The sequence below is a fragment of the Archocentrus centrarchus genome, chromosome 6, assembly GCF_007364275.1.
Source record: "Archocentrus centrarchus isolate MPI-CPG fArcCen1 chromosome 6, fArcCen1, whole genome shotgun sequence".
Classification (NCBI taxonomy): Eukaryota; Metazoa; Chordata; class Actinopteri; order Cichliformes; family Cichlidae; genus Archocentrus; species Archocentrus centrarchus.
Window position 1 is genome coordinate 14389742 of NC_044351.1, and position 17346 is coordinate 14407087.

Genomic DNA, 17346 nt, shown 5'->3' on the forward strand with positions numbered 1-17346 from the left:
GTCTTCCTCCGAAGTATTACTTTCATGAAGAGACATAATCTGAAGAGAAAATGCGCCTTTTCATCAGTGTTCTCGAATTGTTTAGTTTGCCAGTTAAATATTCAGCGTGTTTTTTGCCACCTTTTCTCAAAGAGTTCTCCATGTTGTGGGTAAAGCAAAAAGATGTGAGAAGGAAAGAAATAATTTGCTTGAGAAGGCAATGGGTGGATGGTTGAACAGGGGGAAAAAAGATATTTTAATTACTGGGTGATAGCAGATAAGAGGGCAGAAGAGTAGAACAGAGAGACAAAGAGTGGAAGCAAAAAGTAAGCGATTTATAACAGGATATAAAAATGGAAGAGGAAAAATAGCAGTGAAGAAGAGGAGGAGGATGGGAGGAGACACAGGGATGGCCAGTGAGTTCATGAGGAAACCTTGAAGGCAGTGAGAGAGTGCTGAGTGCTGAAGTCATGCTGGCATATTGACTGGGACAGAGAGCAGAACAGGGCCAGACAAACAATTTGTTCCCTCAGACCTCATTTACATTGATGGTGAACTCAAGCAGGATTGTCAGAGTTTTAGACAACATGACAGACCAGACAGAGGAAAAAGAAGAGCGGCTTAAAAGACAGACAAAACAGAAGCTAAACCAGTTAGCCAGCAACCACAGTTATACAGGCAGGAAGATAAACAGCAAATAAAAACATATGCAGATGATAGGGCCAGCATTAAGTGTTTTATTAATGTATTGAGACAGAAGGGTTGCGTGTGTATGAAAACAGAGCACTCCAGGGTAAATTTTCTAACACTGCCAACAGTTATTGAAGCTGTTGATTGTTATCGTTTTAAACAGCAAGGGCAACAGTGTGTGTCCCTACAATAGCCTTCACCCTAAAAAACTAAAATCTTTTAAATTTTCCCTAGGCACCTAACACTTATTTAAAACCATATTCATTTTTTTTTTCACTCTCTTGACAGCTCCCATGATGCATCACTGCAGCGCTCCCTCCTTCACTCCACAATTTACCCACAAGGCCTCGGGGCCTGCTCAAGCGGCTTGTTTAAGCACAGTGATTGTGTATTCATTATTTATTTAGAGACGGCCTTACAAAGCACTCTCTCCATCACCTGTAATTAGCATGTCTTAATTAGGCCCTGCTAATGGCCAGAGTTGTCGTTTAGCTGCACGCAACCTGCTGCTTCTACCTAAATTACACATCTCACAGGGATCCTACTGTACCTGCTGCAGTGGTCACAGAACAGCTACAGTACATCACAGGCCAAAACAAATGAATGGGCTTGTTTTTGCTTTGATTTGATAGCAGCAATGAAGAGAGGAAGACACACAACAAAGGGCCGTAGGTCAGACTCGAACCCGGGCCGCTGCATTTAGCCACAGGGCATGCACGTTCCTGCTCACCCACTGAGCTAAACTGGTGCCCTCCTGTGCTCTCTTTAGAGAGAGAAAAAAAAGTAATTATATAAAAGCAGCACATGGAGCAATGTTGGTATGCGTTTGATGTCTGTATTAGTCTAGCATACCATCAGTAAGATTTACACTGATTATTTTTTTTTTCCTTTTCTCACTAAAAACAGCTACACTGTGTGGTTGAAACTCTTTATTTTAGCCGTGAGAATGAACTAAAACATTAAAGCCGGAACAACAGGCTGAAAGCTGCTTAAATACTCCCCAAAACTAACAGGAACCATCAAGGGATCTGTGGGTTCATCATCATCAAGAGAAATCACACATTTCACTCTACACATCGTATTTGCTCCTGTTGTTAGTAGGCCACGGCACATATATTTGTCCTTTGGGATGCACTGTGCAGTTCAGTATGACATTTCCTTTGTTCAGGTAGAATTATGAGCCATACTCTTGCATGCATGCACTTCTGTAAAGAATGTGCTGTGAATTGCACCCAGAACATTTGCTGTGCACCAGTTGCTGTCTGTTGACCACAGTATGCTAGCTGTATTAGTCCTGAAAGGTGGGCAGACACATTTAAATATGGTAAAGGTTAACTTTTAATCAGCCTTCTCTTTTGGCCAGAATCTATGAACTCGGTCTGTCGCACAGCCACCACTTGGGGTGCACTGAGCTTCTGTCCGCTTTATCCAGTAAACTTTATTTTAAAAACTGGCTGCGTCCCCTTTGTTGTCAAAAAGAGAACACAGCAGCAGTACTTTGTACAATGTTTAAAGTACTGAAATTGCAATGAAGGGTTTAATGGTTAGTTTGAGGTAATTATAAATTGCTCCACTTTTCTTGATGGACATTTTCAATTTTATTTGTTCTGTGTTTGAAAGAAGAAAGTCATTTCATATTGACAGTTTGCCATTCTTGAGTGCCTTAACCTTTATAACAGAAAATGTGGCCAAATAGAACTTATGAAGATTATATTTATGTCCATACTCTTAGACAGACATTTAAGGACCTCTCTATTTTTCTATTTTTTAAGTGAAATAACCATCCCAATGCAATTTGTACTTTTGTCAAATTGTAGTTTTAGCTGTAGATTTACTTTAAAGGGTGGGGGACTTGCATGGCGAGTGATTGCATTCTGTATGCTCTTGCAGCTACCGATTGTTCACAAGACTTGTTTCCAATTTACCATGATTACTCATCCGCTCTCCTACTCGAGTGCTTGCAGATATGGATTTGCTTTTCAGTGTCTGTTTCATCTTCAGGAAGTCAGTGAGTAACTCAGTTTGCCTCGGGTTTCACAATGATTGATTTATATGAGTTCACTCTTTCTCTTAATGAAGACTGAGGATCAGTGACAATCACTCAATTACACTTCACTATATATAAAAGAACAGCGATCAGCAATCCATTTTTTTATGTTATCGCTGTGTCATGTGCATGCTAATAAAAGCTTTGTAAACATTATTATCGACTCAAAGGTCCTGCAGTCTTTTCTCAGCCATTATTTTAAACCTGATCTGACATGACAAATTCAGCCTATTCTAAAATCCATTTACATTCCAATGGCATTTGACTTGACAAATGGCTGGGTGAGATTTTGATGGGAATAATTCTTCCCTGAGCCTATCAGGATTATCAGGTAGACTTGCAGGGAAATGGAAATCCTTTTGAATTAGGTTACTGTACAGGAGATGTACATGTGGCAGCAGTGACAGGCTTTGCAATGAGTGATGCAAGGCAACAGAATTGCATCCTAACCCCTAGGGCTATCTGTCAGTCAAAGGGAAAAAAACAGGGAAGGAAGAATAGAGAAAGGAAGGTAAGCTGAAAGGGGCAAAGTCATAGAATTGTACCTTTTAAGGATCAGAATAGCCAGTGAGAATGATGTGAAGTGGTGTTCAGGAGCAGGGACAATGAAAAGTAGACGTGAAGAGAAGGGGCAGGCTAAACTCATCTCTAAACTCTGGCTTTTTCTGCTCAAAGAGGGAGAAAACTACAAGGATTAGCAGCAATTAGAGCACCTCTGTTTTTGCCTTAGCTTTGCGACAGACAGATGACAAAATGGAAACACACAGACAGGTGAAGGCAGAGACTGAATATGGAGGGAGGAAGGGTGGTTCATGGACGAGTGGCATAACAAGCCCAGGAGGGGGGCAGAGAAAAGATGGTCCTCTTGTTTCTCACTTTGTCCTCTGAGAGTTTCCTTAATAGAGCTCTTGTTTCCAGCCTGCCACTCAGGATAACGAGTAGAATAACTATTCCTCCTCTATCTCCTCGTCTTTCTAATTCTTCTTCCTACTCCTCTTTGTGTCCTCCGCCTTCTTCCGTTTGTCGTTGTTCTCCTCCTCATCTGGCCCATCCTCTTCCTCTGTGTAGGCATTTCTGTGGCTTTCATGCAGCAAGGTAACTTCAAAATAACTGCTGCACCACTGCCTTGACCTCTCCAGGAGAAAGAAGCAGAATGCTTTTTTTTTTTTTTTTTTTTAATTTGTGGTGGTGGTGTTTTGTTTGTTTTTTTGTTTTGTTTTTTTAAAGCAGAAAGAGGGGAGAAAAAAAAAAACACGACATGATTTAACAAGTAAAAATACAGCACATCCACATCTATGATTCAACAAAAGCAAAAGCGCCATGATTCGGTGCAGACAGCTCTTCTCAGCTGCGCCCTTGTCTGACTGTCACTGTTGATGGTTTAATTACAGTGATCCTCCATTATCATTTACGCAAGACGATAAAAGAGAAAGCAAGACTTGTGCAAGCGTGCTGCATCTCTGCTGTACCTCACACATTGTATCTTACGAATCCAAGGTGCGACAACAGTGAGTTTCATTGTCCTAAAACATTGCAGCACTTTAAAAGGTTGATTTGACAGAAGGCTGAAAAGCGCTGCACCATAATTGTAGCTGACAGGTTTGCAGAGATAAAAGAGGAAAAAGACTCATCTGCTGCTGAAGGTGTAACCCTCTGTTGTTGCAACCAGACGGGCGAGTGTTTAAAACACCTGAATGAAACTGGCTGAAAATAACCCATTAGCATATTTTTAGACTCGCTTCACCCTCAGTGTTTGTTATAAATAGAATCCGACTGCTCAGTTGTACTTTGAACTATTTCATGCGGTCGTATTGGGGAGAAGAGAATGATTCCAACAAATTCAGCATGATTCCGTTTTCATATACTGGCAGTATACCTCATGCAGCTCCTCCCTTGAAAACCTCCCAGCACTTTTATCGCCCTGAAATTCACAAGCAACAAAGAGCATTGGATATTTCTCTTCAGGAGTGGGGTGAATTTATATTAATTTTCAAAGATAGGCTGGTTATACTATTTGCTGCAGACTCGTGATTTAAACAGTGTCCTTTTAAGCCAACACTGCTGTCCTAAACGGAGAAAATAAGGTTGTTTGATGTAATTGGTGAAATGTGTTTCACTTTTTAAGTCTGCCAGATTGTAAGAGAGAATTTTTTGAACCTCACCAGTGTGGAAACTAGATTTTTTAAAAAAATGCTATAGTCTTTTCTATTTTTTTTTTTTTAGGAAACCTGCAGTTTACGCAGACAAATGCGGGTGATTTTTAAATAGATAAAGCCCTAATCTGTGGGACATTTGATCAACGATTAATCTGCTGCAGAATTCTATTAAAAGGCTGAGGGCTCATTAGCCAATAGATCTTAATCCCATTACTGCCTGGGCGGTGGGAGGGGGACCATGAGCCCGTCTGCCTGTAGCTCTGTGGGGGATACTGTTGCAGGCAGTCGCAGAGAAGGTCATACACGGCACGCTGCCATTTTCATAATGAGAGCAGAGCATCATGCATCATGCACAATCATAAAAAAGCCATCACTGGATATGCAGACACATTTAATCACGGTGCATGTCTGGACCTAACATATTTAGCCCTACTGCGTAATAACAGGCTTTATTTCCTCTCTCGTGTGGGCCTGGTCCTTAGTTTAATTAAATGCTAGCTAAAATATCAGAGTAATCTTTCTCTCTGTGTGTATTAGGCTCATTGTTGAAAATTGTATTGGATTTGTTCTCGGTTGCCGTTTGCAAGGCTGCTTGTTGTAATGAAAGGGTTGAAGGTTGCCCAGCTGTAGGCAGAAAGAGTGAAAAAGAGAAATGAGAATTAAACAGAATAAAAGAGAGAGAGAGAAAAGAAAGTCAGCGCATGTAATTTCAGTCCTGTATTAAACACAAGAACTGAAGGAGGCAGCGTCAAGGATATTTCTAAGTGGAGCTCTGTGAAGACAAACATCACCTCCATCTATTGACGGCCACCCACAGGTTGTTAGAAGCTGTGCCAAAGGCATTACAGAAACTCCTTTGTCCAAGCAGAGTTGTATAAAACTGTGCACACACGTTGGACTTTATTTGTTTTACTACATATTTTGATGAGAAGGTGAGACTGAAAAGGAGCTTTGTGGCCTCTTCAAATGCAAACTGGTCACAGCTGCTCCCTTACGCACAAGATGCTGCCATAGAAGGTAGCTCCATGTCTTTGATTTGGAAGATACGCTTCCGGATACAACCCAAAGAGAATCGCATCTCCTCCCAGGATCGAACCGGGCATCTTCCACTTGCATAAACCACTATAGTACTGTATGGAGCCACTCCACTACTCTGTCTTCCTAGAATAAGCTTGTTATATTAGATTCATTCATTCCCTGCTATCTTTTATTGATACAAATGTCCTTCTCTGGCTGTGAAACTATGCTTGATCAATAAAGCCTTCGGACCAGATTTACTGATATGCCAGACATGTCGTTTTATCAATTATGAATCAGTCAGTGTTGAAAATGCCTGCCGGGCAAGAATGGAGCGCAGCACCTCATTCACTGTAAAAACTGCTTTGAACCAACATGATATGTTGACTAAATCTGACGTGATTTTCTTATCTTTGCTTCTTCTCTAGATATTGATGAGTGTGCAGACGGCTTTGTCGAGTGTGATAGTAAATCCACTTGTGTCAACTTGCCCGGCTGGTACCACTGTGAGTGCCGCGATGGCTACCATGACAACGGCTTGTTTTCCGCTAATGGGGAATCATGTGTAGGTGAGTAGCCCATCTGCACTTACACAATGTAAACATTGACAGAAAGGTTTCATTTCAATTTTAGGATGTCAACTTTGTTCAAGTTAATTAGATTTTTTTTTTTTTTTTTAGCAAATTGCACTACAAAATTAAAAATTGCATCCGAAAAGGTGCATATTTGAGTTTATCATATGTGCAATGGAGGTAAAATGTAGAATGATATTTCATGAACTTAACAGAGATAACAATAAGATGTGGAGAGAAGCCTGTAAGCTGGGTCAGGCAGGAAACTCAAACACGCATGACATACTTCACTCTCCTCCCGCCATATAACAAACAAACCACTGCAGTTATATTATTTCTCCATCTTTCCCTCTGACATGTCAGTGTCACTGCTTCCCTGCTTTGCTGTCTGCTATTTTAACCCCTACCCCAATATCCACCTGTAGGCTTTGGGGAGAAGTCACTCCCCAATTTTATAAGAAGCATAGTTGCAGGGAGTAATCTTGGAGCCTAAATGCCAAACTCTGCAGGTGTAACAAATCAGTTCTCAGTTGAAGCATGAGTAATCTGACTGAAATACAGTAAAATGGTCAAGATGATGCAACGCCTACTTTATTTATCAGTGTTTGACCTTAAATTTTTTAAGTTCTTGCATTAATTTAGGATTACATTCTGGTTCTGGTTTCAGCAGTGCAAAAATATGACTGTTTGCGTCATTAGGCGTTACAATCCCCCATTAATGGCAACACCCATTCATTTTCCATTGACTGTTTTTTTAAGTCTCAGTTTTAGCACATCATTAAATCCGTCTCTGATTCCTGGGATGAGGATTGAGGGCTTCAAATTACAAAAACAGACACTGAAAATTGCTTTTAAATAAATCTAAAAAAAAAAAAACAATTCCTAAGTCATCCACTTTCAAAATCTCACTTAACTTTTGAGATGTTTTTGATATGTTTGTGTGGCTTTACGATTGCATAGATATGTCATTATGAGTGTGTTTTCCTCCTAAAAATATCACATTTCTTTCTGCAGCCTGTTCATTTTCTGAAACATTCTCTCTGATCCGGCCTGTCAGAAAAAAGTGTCAGCTGTCAAAACGGAAACCCTCAATCTACAGTAACACTGAAGCGTTGCCTGTAACAATAGTGCTAGCGCTGCTCCACTCGTTGACCCAATCTGAGCTGTCAGTTTGAGATGCGAGAGGAAAAAGGGAGGAAAGTGCATTAAAACCACTCTTAAAAAAAAAAAAAACCTAGCCTGTCTGTGCCTCACAAAGCAAAGTTATAATTTTGCCAAAAGTGGGTTTCTGGGTTACATTACAGCCGTATACTGCATGTTCCCAGCAAGATTTGAAAAATGCTCTATTGCTACATGTTACAGTTGCTTTTCAAATCCTCGATTCAGCAATTTTCACATACAGAGGGTCGGGTAGTATTGTCCTGGAAAAGATAAAAGCACGGCTGCTTGCTGACATATAAGAGTATCAACATCTACAGGGGAAAACTCCCTTTACCTTATCATCCTGCTATTAAAGTAACATTTCTGGTCTTGTACTAAAAAAAAACGACATAAACTGTGTTATCTGCACTGAGCATATGTATGATGTCATGCTTTTTGTATTCCCTGCAGATATTAATGAATGCAAGACAGGGAGGAACACCTGTGCCAACGACACAGTGTGCTTCAACCTGGAAGGAGGCTATGACTGTCGGTGCCCCCACGGGCACAACTGCACCGGCGACTGTATCCATGACAACAAGGTCAAGCACAGCGGGCAAATCTGGGTGCTGGACAGCGATAGGTGCTCGGTGTGCTCCTGCCAGGTAATGAACAGGCTGAGATGTACACAGAGAATACAGAGACAAGGAAATCAGAGAGAGGAAAAAAAAAAAATACAAGAACAGAGTAACAAAAGCTGAGGTAAATGGATCCGCAGAAACAGAAAGAGGCAGACAAGTGAAAAGACAAGGAAATGTGTCCACAGCCATATATAGTTGAGTAATGATTTCCCCTCTCTCTCTCTCTCTCTCTCTCTGTCTCTCTCGTAAAGTGTGTGCATTCAGCAGATCTAGGCGTGAAATTTTTTCAGCGTTGTTATTTTTCACTCTGCTTTCCAAGTGTTTAAACAACAACAAAAAAAAAGTAAAAAAAACAAAAAAACAAATGTAAACCAGTTTTTCTGTATGAATGATGTTGTTCCCCACAGGGCCAATCAGCAGCAAATGCCACTTTGTTTTATCCTCTTTAAACAATCAGTGACATTTAAAAAAAAAAAAAAAGCAACAACTAAACAACTGAAGCGCAGTAGTGAAATGAATGATTCTTTCCTTTTTCATTTTTTTTTAATTGGACATGATGTGATAATTGATGAAAGACAAATGGGATACCACCGTCGGGCATTGTCATGGCCCATCAACAGCAAAGATTTGCACCCACCTTTGGTAGCTTTGAGGTGCGAATTTGCTCCTGAATGACCTCCATAAAGTTTCATAAAGTCTAAAAATATGAAAGCTTCTGAGCAGATTACATGCCATTTACTGCCTCTGTGGTAAAGTGGTAAATTGGAGTGTGCACCCAGTCATATAAACACATGGTAAGAAGTGTAACTACAGTTTTTGTCATACCCCTGGTGAATGTTGTTGATTACTTAGCAGCAAAAGAGAGAGGTAACTTTCTCAAAAGCTGCTGGAGAGCAAACCAGAGCTAGAAGTGAAAATTGATAGTAAAATGCGCTGTTTTATACTTTCCTATTCTTTTCTTAATGACAGAGAACAGATGACATGCTGATGCAGTTTTAAATATTTACGTTATTGTCCAGCAATTACTGTTTCTTTATTATTAATTGATTTTTAGATATGGTGAGGACATTTTGTTTGTCACACAGTTTGGCCCATTTTGTAAAGAGATCATCTTTAATGACCCACACTGACTGTAACTGTGTTGGCCACAGGGGTTAAAGCAGTAAAGCAAATGTAATTCAGTAACAACAGGTAGGCTCCTGGTCCCAGCCTCTTGTCTCCTTTTTCTTATTTATTCTTTTGACAAGGTACTTAAAAGGATGGATGGATGGATGGATGGATGGATGGATGGATGGATGGATGGATGGAGGGAGGGCGGGAGATGATGTAATAGTGATGAGCAACTTAATTAAAGTGCATGAGCTCCTCTCTATATATAGGCCTTTTTAAAGGAGTGACTCAGGCTCTTGATGTACTTGTTTTGATTGATTTTTGACATCAAAGTGACAAGGCATCTGGGAACAGTTGGTCCAGAAAACTCATTCCATCATCCCAAACACATTTTTCCTTCATGATTATCAGGTCACAGAGCAGTCAGACTTTGCATTTCAGCATTTCACTCAACCTAATGCCAAGTGTCTGGTGTTAGTGGAAGGTGATTATAGTGGATTAGTGTCGGTAGTGAATGATCAAGCAGCAAATTATTCATTTGATTACAAAGGTCCAGGGCAGAAATGGCTCCCTAATTAAATGAGTCATATTAATTGATTTGAGAGATTGAAGAGCTGCCTGTCAAAATTAGTTGGTATTGAGCAGTTCAGTGAGCAGAGGAGTAAACATGTTATTGTTTTGGAAGTGGGTGGACACAGCTGGATATTAGATGGAGAGCTGCGATTAACTGAAGAGGGGAAACCAAAGTCAAACAGCACAGAAGAGACAAAGACTGTCCAGACTGAGGTCAAGCAACATACAAATAGGTCATTGTTTTACTCTGATTGCAGAGCCAATGGGTGGCGTGTAACCCGTTAATGCGTCTGTGCCAATTTATAAAACATTAAAAATAAAAATACTGCTTTAATTGGCAATATTGAACATATGCCTGTCATTCCTGTACATAATCTAGAAAAAATGTAAGAAAAAAATTAATTCATAGACATGATCTCAGTTTGTGCTCTATAGTTAATTCACACTTTCTATTTTTTATAATCAACCTTTATCCACCGTGAGCATAAGCAACAATATGTAACAATATGAAAAGAATATCCACATATTAGATGCAATGAGAAAGCAAAAGTAATGATTCAAATGGAATTGTGTGGAAAATTGCACATTGTTATGATGGCTCCATTTAGGGTCAGGATTCCAGACACACACTGAAAAATGTGGATATAAGATATCAAATGATGTGTGCTGCTTTGGAGTATTGTCTCTGCTTTATATTGATGGGAAACAATCAGAAGAAGTACCTGTTTCTCTCACCACTCTCTGTGATTATTTTCATTAATCAGTATGGTGCAATTCATTTTTTTTTTTCTCAACCAATTCATAGTTAATTCCTAAAATCTCAGAAAAAAAGCTTGAAACTCCTGCTACAATCTCTCAAAGCTACAGATTATTTCCTGTCCTCTGATGAGTTTGGAAGACACCTTAAAACACTGAGATGCTTCTTCAGATGCAACACTGATGAACAGAAACTGTGCATCAGTATTCATAAAGTATACATTTAAATCGGATGTGTTTTGGCTACATTCTGAGCTGAATAACCATAAAGTGCTGCTTCAAAACAGTTTTCTTGGCGTGAGCTGCATTGCCTTCATTACATTATTTATCACCAACATGTATGTTTAATGATCCCATCAAACAAAGGGTTTTGTCTTTGCATGCAGCTGCTTTGGCCCGCGTGTCAGCCTGTGTTCAGTGTTTAATTGTGCTCCCTGCTCAGGCTGGCCAAGTGATGTGCCGGAGGATGGTGTGCGACTGTGACAACCCCAACGCCGACCTGTTCTGCTGCCCCGAGTGCGACCCTCGACTGAGCAGCCAGTGTCTGCACCAAAACGGCCTGCTCACCTACGGCAGTGGGGACACATGGGTGGAGAACTGCCAGCAGTGTCAGTGCCTGGTGAGTATGGGGCACATGTATACACTCCTGCGTGTTAATAATATTTATAAGAGCGCAGGTATTTAATGCTTTTATCCAGAGTCATTTGAGGTGATAGTGAAAACAACATAGGCGTTCATTGCTGTGCCGCAGTGCCTACACAAGAAATGTAACAAATACTCCAGTCTCCATGGAAATGCTCATGAATGAGAGATGTGCTCTGTGAAGAAAGTCAAGGAAAGATGTTTTGTGGCAAGAGAGGGGGAGTGATTAAGAGGTGAATAGGGAGGTTGCAGAGAGGAGAAAATGAAGATTGGTTTTCCACTTGTGCAGACGAAAGAAAGCGAGTGATTACTAAAATTTTAAAGAATTCAATGAACTGTACGCGCTGCTGTCTGCTGCAATGGAATTACACATTTTACTGAAGAATACATTCAAGGTTAGGAGAACAGGAGAAAATGTCTGGGCGTCTATAATGTAAGAGGGCGAAACACTGAGCATTATTTGTGTGCTTTGAGAAGGTTCTGCGACGTCCGCTACATCTAATCCTGTTTCTTCTTCTGTGCAAACTGTTTTGTTCACTACATGAATCTTTCACAGTTAGACGCGTGCGCTGTTTCCTTTGCGTTCACATCTTCTGCTGTGTTGACCTTTTCAAGGTTTTGACAGTGTTTATGTTGAAGCAACAGGGAAGCATTTTGTGTTTCCCAACAAACCTGACAAAAACAGTAAATCTTTCCAGCCGTGATGCCCCTCTTACCATATTTCCATATGCATATTTACATGCAAATGGAACACTTTCGATTCTACCCCACCGTCTTATCTCAACTGCCGACACCAGTGTCAGTTCCTCTGTTGAATGACACACAAACCATCTTCACTTTACAACTCGTTTTTTTTTTATTATTATTATTATTATTTATTTCATCCACTCTTTGTTGCATTTAAAGATCAGCCATACTTGTAGCTAAGATGCTATAAGGTGGCTCCACTCTGACTGATTTATGGTCTGAGTAGCAATAGCGATGTCATTTCCTCCCTCCCTTCCCACTATTGTAATGCTGTCCTGATGCCGGGACCTGAGAGCTGCTTTTTGGATTCCTTACAGCGAGCCATTATAGAAGAGCCTGAAAATCACCGCTCAGCAGAGGGGCAGTGGGGAAGCACAGTTGGCTGAAAATGGCTTTGCTTCAGCTTCACTCTCTCTGAAACAGTACTCAGTGAAGGCACTTATGTTGACACAAGCAGACACAAGCACATTTGAGAATATAGACACCCCTGTAACAACAACACGCGCACGCACACACAATATAAACACGAGTATGTACATAGTATACAAGTGTTAGAAAAGCTACACATGCCCTACATATGTCCACGTACAGTATATACAGTACACAGATAGACACTCCGTTTAAGATGCACAGAGGCGCACGCAAAGCAAAGGACCACCAGCACACAGTACAAAGAGCAGCACTTGAAAGGGGAGAAGGCTGCTCCTGCGATACCGTACTGGGGCTCCAGTAGCGTGACAGGGACGTGAAATGAACCTTGAATGCTGCTACACTTAGCACAGGCATGGCTGTCCAGACTCAGCAGGGGCCTTAAAATACACAGTGACAGGCGGCAGATGGGCAAAACATTTTCTCCAAGTGAAGCCCAACATGTGAATCCTTTTGTGCAAACCGTGCAATCATTTGAAATCAAGAATGTGGCCTTTGCACACCGTGCACACACGGGCCACTTGCAATTTGCTATCTTGTTAAATCACTAAAATATCAAAGCAGCATTGATTTTCATAGCCACACGTGTAGATAGTTTTTCTTTTTTGCAAACTAATTCCCAGACAAAGACAAATGTCACCAGTTCTAGTCTCCCAGAGGCATTTTGTAGCATTCAGTCTTATAAACAGTGAATCTTTACATCTATGTAAAAGCAAAGACATTAAATAGCAGTGAGATACCATAAATGCTGAATGAAGCCATATTAAAATAATTTAATCTAAAAATATCACAAAGGCGTCAAACACCAGCATCAGTTTTAGTGTGATACCTTTTTTTTCTTTCTTTTTTTTTTGTGCCGCACTGTTGTGTGTGAAAAGCTGCATCCAAAGTCTGTCTCTCCTTTGTGATAACAGACCACATCTGCATAAACAGACAAAGATGACATTGTCCCCTATCACAGTGTGGAACAGATACCTGAGGCTACACTCTATCCCTCCCTCTGGCTTCGAGTAAAAAAAGTTCCACTCGGGGGGATTTCCCACTTCGAATGTTTACACACAACACAGAAGCATGGAGTGGGCATTAGCTCCGCGTGAGCCTGTGCTTTATAGCCAGCCTAATTTACTACAACACTTTTGAAATGCTGAGCCAGATGATTTTCAGAGATTTTAAATATCCCCAGTGGGACACTTGCATCAAGCCTCTTGTAACTTTATGCGTGCATGCGTATCCCTTTTATATCCGCTGTTGTGTTTAAACATAAACAGTCTGAACTCATATTTCGTTTCAATAAGGCGCCCGGCGGAAATGCTCATGTATGACAGCGTAAGCAGAAGTGGGTCAGGACAGAGTGATGTAGCAGAGTTCGGGTAGGGGTTTGCAAAGATGGACAAAATATGTGACCTGTTTTCTCAGGCCAGTGAAAATGGCAGCGGGAAAAAAAATCCAACAAGGCATTCTGTGCTGAAAGTTTGCTGTAAGATTAATAGGAGAACAACGAGACTAGAACAAGTCAATTAGAAGGGTGGAGCATTTACCTCAACAGTCTGGAAAAAGTGCTGACGCTGTTGAAAGATTGCTCTGCTCATCTTTATTTTCGAGGTACCTTACAAGTCGAGACGGTCCCTCTAGCATACAAATACACAACGTCAGGAGAAATGTGCATTTGTATGAATAACTTGTTTAGACACGGGAAATGCAAAATGCATTTGCAGTGATTATTTTTTTTTTCCTCTCCCTCTCTGTCTGGCTATCCTTTTCAAATTCTGTCTCCACCTTCACAGCAGGGGCAGGTGGATTGCTGGCCTCTGCCGTGCCCGCCTGTGGACTGTGAGTTTACTGTGGTGCCCGAGGGCGAGTGCTGTCCCCGCTGTGTCACCGACCCCTGCCAGGCCGACACCATCCGCAACGACATCACCAAGACATGTACGGACGAGCACAACATCTCACGCTTCAGTGGCTCCTCCTGGATTAAACATGGCACAGAGTGCACTCTGTGCCAGTGCAAGGTAAGCTGCTAGTCCTGCCGGCAGCATGGAAACAGTAAATTACAGTTTCCTAGTTCAGTGGCAGGCAAGACACAAAGGAAAAATGGTTTGAAAAGTGAGAACCCTTTGTGCCTTTTTTCAGGGGAAAAATAGAGTACTAGTATTTGCAACAGGAAGGCAATTTGTGCATCTTTAACACCGCACAGCACTTTTTATTACATGTGGTGGTAAATATACTGCAGGTGCTGGTACAGCTGTTTGTGCAGTCATCTTGATTCATGCATAAAACTGCAGAAGTTGAATTTACCAATTTCTCAAAGAGCAGTTATTGATAGCTTTTTAGTAAACCAAGATACATACACAGTAATTGCTTTGAAAAACAAAATCTAATATTCATTCTAAGAACAAGAGGGCTGACGCATCTCATCAAATAAATAAGATATGATGTTCTTTTCCACAATTATTCCCTTTCTAATTTAGAGTTCATTAGATCATAGATTGCATGTTTTATTTATATTAACAAGAACACTGTTTTCTGTGAAGCAGAAGTTTCTTGCTTAGCATTAGGTGAGAACATTCTACTCAGATGCGTTATATTGTATGTCTGCTAAATGTGATGATACAGTCGGTTAGATTGGCACAGAGACTGGTGGTCTGTTAAGTGGTAATATAATCTACTACCACCTCTAAAGGTCACTAATTAACATTTTTAATTAGCTGTTAATTAGGGTGTAAAAATAAGTTATAGTTTTACAAGGTAATGTGCCAGCCTGCTTCTCGGTTCGGAGCGGCAACTTGCTTGAATCTCCACCGGTTGCCTCGCAACCACTCAAAGTGATGACAGGACTCCTGTTTTAGGTCTATAACCTGAGTTATAATGAGCCCCCCCAATTTTTCTTTTTTTTTTTTTTTTATGTTGAAATGTTCTTTTAGATGAAAATGAACTGAAATTCTGGGAGCATCGTATTTCCTGGCTTCTGGCTCAGCTACAGCAGGAAATCATGGGTGTATTCCCTCCTCTGTGTTGTGATAATGAAATGTATGGAGACAAACTCACATCGTTGGCTGTAGTAAATCAGATGGAGAAAGCTGCTCTTCATGAGTTTTTATTTTTCGGCACTGAGCAGTCACGGAGAGAGTAAAGTATGCAGGCAATATCCTCTTCATTACCAAATGTGAGCGTAAATTGTTTGCCCGAGCTTCAGTACTAATCCACCAAGGCTGACTCCCTCGCTTGAGTTTCTAGTATTAAATATTCTCTTCGTGCCTGCCTGCAATGATGTCCACATCTTAGACAGAAAATAGCAGCCATTCTCAAAGGACTTTCGGTAAACATTATATTTTTTTTGGCATCGTTACCATCCATCTAACTATTTTCTTTCGCTTTTCCAATTTGCGGGGTTGGGGGGCATCTTTACATTATGTTCAAATATTCAGCACAGATTAGATACATCTGTTCTTGCCAAATGTTAATGATCAAGGCAGTTTATCAGGTTTTTTTTTTTTTTTTAATTCCACCTTAAAAAAAAAAAAATCCTTTAAGCTGAATCAGTGCCAGCTGTGAACTGGAAGTCTTTGGATACTTGAAATCCAGCGTCCTCATCTTTATCACCAGGCCAACATGAGATTTTTGACATTACCTTCACTAAATTAGAAGTGTAAATTTGAAAGGAAATAAGAGCCATGAGTCAGTCTTCTGAAGCATCAGAAATGAAGCACAACAACTCTTCATCCTTTTAGTCATAGTAGTGGTAGTCAGCCTCTTCAGTGTGCCATGAGTTACATTTTTTTTTTATAACATATGTAGCCTAGTCCCACTACAGGGACCTCCAGCATATAATGACTTAAACCAAAATGACTCAGTGACCGTTCACATTTCTCCGTGGAAAATCGCCACCTTAGATCAGTTAGTGCCCAGACGAACTCTAAATGCCAAACTGAGTCTGTGCGCCGCTATAACCTGAAAATATTATCTGGTGGGTCTCAAAAAAGAGTTGGCCTGAGGTTAAATTGTAATGATAACAAACTTGCGCTCCTTTTCCTTCTCTTTCTTTTTTGTTTCCAGAATGGACACATCTGTTGCTCAGTGGATCCCATGTGCCTTTAGTCCTGGCAGATCTGAAGGCACCTGTACAGTGTTCTCCATGTAAAAAAAAAAAAAAAGAGAAAAAAAAGAAAGAAAAAATATCACCATCCCTGTGTCTCTTCACTGTCCTCCTCACAGACGTGGGTCACATTGTTTTTGCGTTGTAAGGATTTGTGTCGGCCTGCTGAATCAGATGGGTGGAAGTTCAGAATAACGTCACATCGTCAGATACAGACAAATGTAAGAAATTTAACCTTCAGGTATTTTCTCCTCTGATTAGCCACAGTTTATTGTATGTCCTGTACAGTAAACTCCATCCATCTGGTGCTAAGCTTTAACGTGTTGAGCAAATACTCTATGACCGGCGCCTGCTTCCTCAACTCCTTTATACCAAATGCAAATGTATATCATACCAAACAGATGATGGACTGCAGTTTCCTCGAACCCACCACTTTGTAATGTCTTCACCACTTAGAGTGAACCTTTAAGGATCACCATTCCCCACCCTGAATCATTGCTACATGAAACTGTAAGATATTACTATTACTGGCATGACTCTGCTTGATGTCCAAATATTTTTGCTGATTTCTAAATTCTCGATGATGATGAAACATTAGATAGAATAAAGGCAGTTAGCATAAGGTTCCTTTGCCACATTTACAAGTCGTCTAAATTATGTGGTGCTTTGCAGCATTTTGTTTCATTTCTCTTTTTTGTAAAATTTTTTTTGAGCTTGTTATTGTGTAATAGTGAAATAAAGTATTTCCATTTAC

The 17346-nt window shown here is 40.5% G+C and overlaps 1 protein-coding gene across 1 annotated transcript in view; it reads left to right on the forward strand.

Annotated features, from left to right (window-relative positions):
• The window catches only part of nell2a (neural EGFL like 2a), a 75811-nt gene extending 59159 nt beyond the window's left edge, over positions 1–16652 (forward strand). The window contains 5 exon segments of the mRNA XM_030732290.1: positions 6318–6458; positions 8073–8266; positions 11124–11300; positions 14284–14508; positions 16553–16652. Of these exon segments, the coding sequence (XP_030588150.1) occupies positions 6318–6458; positions 8073–8266; positions 11124–11300; positions 14284–14508; positions 16553–16594 (779 nt within the window). The 3' untranslated portion in view covers positions 16595–16652.
• Positions 16653–17346: the final 694 nt, after the last annotated feature.